At 40.8% G+C, this 8207-nt stretch overlaps 1 protein-coding gene across 1 annotated transcript; it reads right to left on the bottom strand.

Annotated features, from left to right (window-relative positions):
* Nucleotides 1-3392: 3392 nt before the first annotated feature.
* Nucleotides 3393-4627, bottom strand: LOC310802269 (gamma-crystallin M2-like; the record flags this gene model as incomplete). The annotated part of the gene is made up of 2 exons (XM_083666559.1): nucleotides 3393-3695; nucleotides 4325-4627. 2 exons carry the CDS (start codon nucleotides 4625-4627, stop codon nucleotides 3393-3395), a joined length of 606 nt encoding a protein of 201 aa, XP_083522685.1.
* Between the last annotated feature and the right edge of the window lie 3580 nt (nucleotides 4628-8207).

Consider the following 8207-nt stretch of genomic DNA (forward strand, 5'->3'; position numbering starts at 1 on the left):
AATCATAAAAGTAATAAATGCCATACCTCTATCCCTACTCTGCCTGTTTTGCTGCTTATCAGGGAAATTTAGAGAGGCCCCAGTTCCACTCCGTCGAGCGGACCCGATTCCTCTTTCCGCCGTGGCTGTGGTAGAGAGCTTGAGTTTCCTCTTCCCAGCCAAGGGACTCTGATTCCCCGCGGAGGGTCTCAGCTTTGCCCCTAACGAGTAGGACCTGGAAAATCTACTAAAATTGTCTTCTTTGATTGATTGAAGATCCTGAAATCATGAAGATCCTGAACACCCGTGTCCAAGTATCTTCCGTGAAACTGTCGAAAAACCTATAATAATATGTCTAATTGTGATCCAGGAACTTGTGAAAACCTATAATAATAGACCCCAGTCTTACTCACTACCACAGCCTCAACAGCTAAGGACGATGCCTAGTGCTGAGAGAGGAACAGTGGAGTTTTCAGAGTGTGGTCTAGTAACTTACTGTCTAGGACAAGTGCTGAGGACAAGTACTGTCAAGAAACTTGTCCTCAATAGCTGTTCAGCGGTTGCAATTCGTGAGTCAGAATTTGATCAGAGTATGAGCTCCGGGCTTGGTCTCCAACACACTCTCTCCTGCTCCGATGCTTCAGGTATTACGCTCCGCAGCGGGGTGCGCGCCCAGCGAAATGCTCTGGGGAGCTCGTTTTATACCCTTGCCAAAAGTACCTCTCTACCTTGTGTATGTGTGTCTATGTCTGAACATTGTGTGTCTAAGTTTCCATTGTGTGTGTCTATGTTCTGCAGAGCAGGCCTGCAAAGTATTTTTTCAGAGAATATAAAAATAAAAAAGAGGAAGAGGGTATTGCAATAACACCAGATTTCGCAACACTAAGAGTAGGACATTTTCTCTGTCCCTCAATAAGTATGGCTTTCAGGCCCTATCACACCAACACATTCTCCAACTGTATAACAATTTAATAATCAGGCATTTTAAAGGATCCAAAACCAGTAAATTACTCTATTCTTCATACTATTAGTTTTACACATCTTCAACATGTTCACACTTGATTTTGGACACCATGGTACTTTCCTGTTGGGGACTTTCCACCACCTGACCTGCCTCTCCCGGCAGGCCTTACACAATATCCCCTTTCTTGCAGTGATTAATCTTTGTACCCATGACTACAACTTTCAGTAATATAGTACCTTACTTCAGTGATCATCTCTAAGTAAGATTACACAATCAAACATGGGTATTCTCATATTCTTAGCACTTTCTTTGATAGCGGGCCGTTATCACGATGAGGCCTACGCAGATATGGTGACACGGGGTCAAGCACTCTCACTCTAGTTACGTCTATGCAGTTAGGCTGTCGCATATGTTTGAATCAACTTATCATCTATAGGCCATTATGCAATTACACATTTTTGAATCAACTTATCATTTACTGATCCTGGAAGGTGGAGCTGATGAACGGCTCCGTCCCCTCTTCCAGCACCAGGTTTGACATCTCCAGCTGTAGCCGGTACAACTCGTAAAGTAGATCCGTGAAGTCAGCCTCGCCAGACATTTCTGGTGAAGGACTCCGCGGTATGGTCTCCGATAAGATCCCTGTCTCTAGAGTGAGGATTGGCATTTGGTCATCCTCTGGTATCATAATTACTATTTTAGGATCATCCTCAGTCGTATCCTTTAGTTCCAACAGGGCCTGTGAAGTTGGCGGGGGCGGTGGTGTAACCTCCTTCTTTTCTTGCGCCCCCTGGCCTCTTGTGGGTTTCCCAGGAGCTTTGCGCTTCGCCTCAAGACCCCTCTCAGCCTTCGTGCCCAACCTGTTGTAACCTGGGTAACTCTGGGAGTGGTGCTCAGGCCGGGGGAAGGCCATACTAGACTCGCCCTCGGCGACACTATCTTTTTATCAAATAAAACGTATGCGTGTATTACATATGCGTAATGATGTCACTTACTCTGAAGGCATTTCCATTACCTGTTTTGCTCAGTTGATGTTTTGCGAATAAAACGTATGCAAATAAATGGTCAAACTTGCCACACCGGTCTTAGCGCATGCTCTTTAGGCAACAATTCAAAGATATAATGAACAAATTAATCCTAACCTATATGGGACCACGCAATTATTATTAATTAATTAACACGCAATCATGCAATTCATGAGCTGCAACGCTGGAAAAACCAAGTACATGTTATTTTCCAAATCAAGATAAATGTATCTGATGATTTATGCATATGCACATTGGGTGGTGCCCACATTGTGCGTGTCCTCGCTTAAAAATACTTGGGCATTTGGTTAGACAAAGTTGACAGAGTTGACCTTTAGAAAACATACAGAGAAGCTTGTTAAAAAGCTACGGTGGGCTTCTTTTATAGGAATAGATCTTGCCTTTCAATGAACAGAAGAAAGCGGATTATCAACCTTCATGCCAGTGCTAGATTATAGTGATGTCATCTACCAAAATCTACGTCCTGTACATAGCACCATTACTCTCTTTTCTCCTATTGCATGAACTCCCAGCATAACTCGCTACTGAAGTCTAAGAACATAAGTGACCAAACTCGTTCTCTGGGTTGGTTAACTCTTGAGGTTCCTAAGGTCTCCACCAAATTGGGTATCTTTGCTTTTAGTTTTGGTGTACCTCACTAATGGAAAAATCAACAGAGTACATTACCGTTGGCTGTTCTGGTGCCACTCGGGCAATTTGGATCGAGGACCTCTTTGTTGAAAAATGTGATTGTTTTTCCTGATTGTGTTTTATAATGTTGTAGTTTTGTAGGATATATGATTGTAAAGTATACATATGCAGGGCTCCCTTGTAAAAGAGACATTGGTCTCAATAGGATTCCCTACTAAAATAAAGGTTCAATGAAAATAAAATAATGTGTACTAATACAGGTCATGTTTTATTTTTAATACATTTTTGAAAATGTTTTTTTTCACTATGAAAGTGTCCAGTAAGCTGTGTAGATCAGTAGAAAAACATCCTAATTTAATGCCATTTCAATTTCACACTCTAAGGCAACCAAATGTGAACATTGTCTTTTCCAAGACACTCTATATGTAATATACTAAGGCACATTGTCTGGCTCTCCAGGATTAATGAACCACAATATCATATCTGTTTATTGTATCATATGTGCATAGTGTCAGAGGTCTGTTAATTGCATCATATGAGCATATGTGGTCTGTGGGATATGACAAAAGTGTTAAGGGATGTTAAGTGTAAACAAATTCTGCTGGCTAAAATATTTTTTTATCTGACATTTTTATTCAATGACTTCTCTTACAGTTTATAGGCAGTGGTTCCGTCAACAGGGTTCCATGAATTAACTTCTTGTTGGTTTTGAATACTTCAATTTCAGCATTCAATTTCCCACAGGGTTCCCCCAAATGAAGTCATTATATTGTTCACCAATGGTGACAGGAGTCGTTGATACGTCTCATACTCATGAACCTCATACCCCCCATGCCCCCCATGCCCATGCCCATGCCCATGTTGAAGTTCCTGTACTCCCCAGGCCTCATGTACATCATCCTGCCTCTGTAGTGGGGCTGCTCATACATGAGCCAGTGGCCATCCATCACGTTGCAGGACATACAGTTGGACATCTGGTAACGATCCATGAAGGAGTCACAGTCGTCCATCATCTCGTGCATCTGACCTCCGAAGCTCTCCCTCTCGTAGATTCTCATCCTGAAGTTTCCTCTGTGCTGTAGTAGGAGGAAGAACACGTTTTATTGGGAATGATACTGTACAGTGGTTGAAGGTGCAATCCGTAATGGCTCACTTCTTGTTTTGGTATAATGTTGAGAGATGGGAAATGTGAGACCTCTCAAAGAGTTCTGGGTGCAAGTCTGTGATAATTAGATGATAGTTGTAAACATATGTTTGTTCACAAAGACATTTTTTACTAACAACAACCTTATATTTTGAGTTATGATCATGTAAGGAATTTAAATAGGTATCCGTCTATCTGTCTACCTAACAACATTTAGACTTGGTCATAGGCTTACCATGGGGATCATGCGGGAATACTTCATACAGTCACTCATGCCCATCATACTGACCTCATACCATGCTTACAAAGGCTATATATCATGAAATTGAATTACCATTGAAAAGCACAAGAAATCCCAGATAAAAGCTCAGGAATTGTTTCTATGTTACTCTATTTGATAGGTAGTATGTAATATATTGGGGACTGGTAACAGGTGTAAACCATAAAATTAGGCTGACCATAAAGGCAACAAAGTAACTGAATGTTGAGGGAAAGAAAGAGATGGATAGACGGATACTTATCCATCTACCTAAGATTATTTAGTCATGCTCATATGCTTACCATGGGGATGTGGCGGAAGGACCTGACACAGTCACTCATTCCCATCATGCTCATGTAGTCGGAGTACTCTCCCCTTCTCATGAAGTACTGGTTGCCCATATAGTTGCTGCGGTCATAGACCATGAAGCAGCCACTGTGCACCCTGCAGGAGTGGCAGTGGCTCATGTAGGAAGACATGTCAGGACAGTCGCTGCTACAATCGTAGGAGCGACCCATGAAGTTCCTGTCCTCATAGAAGGTAATCTGAAAAGAAACAGAATCCTTTTGTTGAACTATCCAAACATACATAGCAAGAGGATGCATCTTGGGCCCTTCTCGATCACACAGATAGTAAAAGTGCCTCGGGTAAGTAAGGCTTTCCGATGCTCTGAGCACAAGAGCCTTTAGTGTAACAATCTTCTTTGTAATCAATTCAAATTAATATTACTTTGAATGAGAGTAAAATGTTGACACATTATATATACATATATATTATTTAGTTTTGTACATATTATTGTAAAGTGAGGTACAGAAACAGCACAGTTTTGAATATTGCAACATATTCTGTCCACAAAACAGTCTGTCTTTGGGCAACTTTGTGCAATGAGGTCTGCTTTATGGACAGAAAAAGGGGTCCTTAGTTAAACAAATCTAAACATTCACACATTTATAAGAACATTTGACATTGCTTACCCTGCCCATCATGTTCTCAGTGGAGGTCATTTTGGCTCAGTGTCTTGCTGCTTCTGCGGCTGCTGCTCTTGGTCCTGTACTGACTTCCTACCTGTTTGAAACCTTCCTTTTTATACCCGAGTGCCAAAGGCCCCATTGTTCAAACACCTGACCCAGCAACATGGTATTGAAGCCCACTGAGCACTGAGGTTTGTTCTTCTTTTCAGGGACTGGAACCCTCAAAATACTTTACTTGGCATATTTCACCTTGTCAAAGTGCCAGTCATCTTCCATGGCCCTTTTTACACCTGTTCCTCTCATCCACCTTCTGTCATCTGATCACAATGAACGGAATACTTTCATGAACAAAGTGAAACGAAGTGAAAAAAAGACAATGTTTTAAGTTAGATATTTAGAGCTGAAAAGGGTTTTCCAGCACACTCAGTTTTGACTCCTGTTAGAGTAGCTTTGTTGGGCTAGTGTACTTCAAACAACATAGGTTACACTCAGCACAGGGCAGGTTGTTTAGAATTTGCACCTTCTTCCAAACAGCCTCATACTTACTCTTCAGAGAGGTAATATATCTTATAGTGGACTGCTTTCAGAAGAATAGCCTATCTAGGTTTGCAATTGCTAATAAAGGTTATACAGTATACACTAATGATAACTAACATTACCAACATTATTCCAAAGACAAGTTGATCAGAACATCCCCTGACACCCCCACAACATAGGTTACACAACACTCTGGATTTACTACACATATGAGCATTATCAATAATTAGTGATCACTATTTACGCTTGATTATTTTGTATTATGCAAGTTTATCATTTGTGTTCCTAATACAGCATCATTTTCACGAGTCAGATGCTACTGGTAATCAAATGTGAATATACAGGAAGATATACTACAACCCATTGACCCCACCAGATGCTCTAAAAAGACCTGGCTTACCAGAAACACCTGTCAAGCAAATTGTTGTTGATTTTTGGTGCCCTGAAATACTGTTGTCATTTCTAAATCGTGAAACCAAATTATGTACACCTTCAAATAAAACCTGAGAAGCTCTCCTTTAACCTCATAGTAATTGTTTGATTTCAAATCCAAACTAGCGCCAAAAGAAGATAAATGCTTCACTGTTCCATTACTTATGCAGGGCACTGTAGATGTGATCAACCCACATAAAACATGATTCGCCTTACGTTTAGCCATGTGCATTAGTTTGAAATACACCCGAATTGGACAGAAGAATGAATGTAAACATAAACTAATAATTGATTTGGTCATATCCATTTTTGTTTTACCAAAGGAAATAATGTCTCAGGAGCTTGAGAGTAGGTGCTGCAGGTGGTCTTGGACTGGGAAGAAGTAAATTCTGAAGTGTACAAAAACATCTTGTCTGCCCAAACACAAGTTAATGCCTCCAAACTCATTGGACGGCACTTCATCATACATCAATCATTGACCCCAAACATACTGCCATAACAACTACAGTAGATCACTGTTTAGTATATTCATTGGTCAGTGACGATAGTGCATGGCTAACGCCAAGTGGTAGCAAGTCTCTGGGCCTTTTTCACACGTTTTCAAGGGGCATTACACCTTGGCAAAACAACCTCCTTTCCGCCAAGCTAATGGTTAGACTTACTGTTCCTCATGACACACACATTTAAGTTGTTAATATTGTTTTTGGCAATGGCAATGGTGTTAGGCAATGGTTTCCAATGGTTATTTGTCAAATGATGTGCTATATGATGTTACAATGCATAGGGCTGATAAGACAATGTTCCACGATTTTACTTGATAGGGACTGACTATTGCAAATCAATTCCACTTGGACAGCCGCAATGACAAGTTAATTCGAAGCCATTGCTATTCTTGTCTTCGAATGCAATGCAATATTTTAAGAATAACATTTCACATGGCTAACACAAAAGCAACAATTCTGACAGCACTACTTTCACATGTATAGCCAAATCAGTGACTGGTTCTGGTTGGATGTAGGCTATTGATACAGAAGTCATTTGTTCACTTGATTACAGTAGGCTTATTGTGTAATTGGGCCAGAGGTCATTGGAGATGTGCGTATAATAGTTGTTGGAGACATATGCATAATCCTCCTGATATTGGTGGAATAGGCTAAAAGATTGGCACAGGACAACTCTGCTCACCTTGTTATGTTTGCGTGATATAACCATTTTCTCAAAGTGGAGACAGTGAGGTGTTAACACAGCCACCGAGAGATGGGTGCACTTGTAGGCACAATTGCAGCAGAGTATGTTTTGCCACAGAATGACACAACAACCCAACTGAGACTCTGGCATCGGCCATCTGGTGTGCATGCCGCAAAATCTAGTGGCCACTCGTCGTTCCGTCAAATGAGGTTGATTCCAGCGTGACTTTCATTTTCTACTTTCAAATATTCAAATTTATACCTGGGCCAACGTCATTTTTGTTTGCCCAGATCGGACGATAGAAGCATTTCTCATACTTCTATAAATTGCTGACATCATAACATAGCACTTACACCATCCAGGGCAGCCAGCCAGATTACGCACAGAGAATGTGTACGCGCAGCGTGGAAAAATTAAACAGCTGCAACTAGTAGACTACAGTATTAGATTAGATATTATTATTATTATTAGATATTAGATTCTCTGTGCAGTATAGGCCACTACATGGTATTGACAATAAAGTTGATGATGAAAGAACATGAAATATCGTGGCCATATTAAAACAAATCGCTTGGTACAGCTAGGCAGAATAGGAGCTTCAATTGTTGCTTGTTTTGAGGTCTTTTTGCCTAAAATCTTATCATCGGGAAATTAAATGCATGTTCATTCGGATTTAAATGTTAAGATTGACTTGACCATGTTATTAATAAGGGTTGTTCTTCTGTCCCCGTCATTAATAGTTTAATGAGACGACTAACTTGGATTTGTGTTATTGGGAACTTTGTGCTTCAGGCTGCTTAGCTTCCTGGTCTTCAAAATAAAGTTGCTCTAAATAAAATTCTCTATCCTGGTGCAAATTGCAGGAGTTCCGAGCAATGTGCCCGGACGCCTTGCCAGCCAGCTTGCCCTGACCTCCTTTTCAGCAAATGGTTCTAGATTAAGTTCCTAAGATCTGAGTTCCTATAAATCCAAGGCTGCTCTACACATGACAATGGGACTGGTCAAGACTTATGGATGGTCTTATTACACTTCTTTCTGTTCTGTGTTTTCGGTTGGT

Source organism: Argentina silus (assembly GCF_951799395.1).
Source record: "Argentina silus genome assembly, chromosome: 3".
In the NCBI taxonomy this organism is placed as follows: domain Eukaryota; kingdom Metazoa; phylum Chordata; class Actinopteri; order Argentiniformes; family Argentinidae; genus Argentina; species Argentina silus.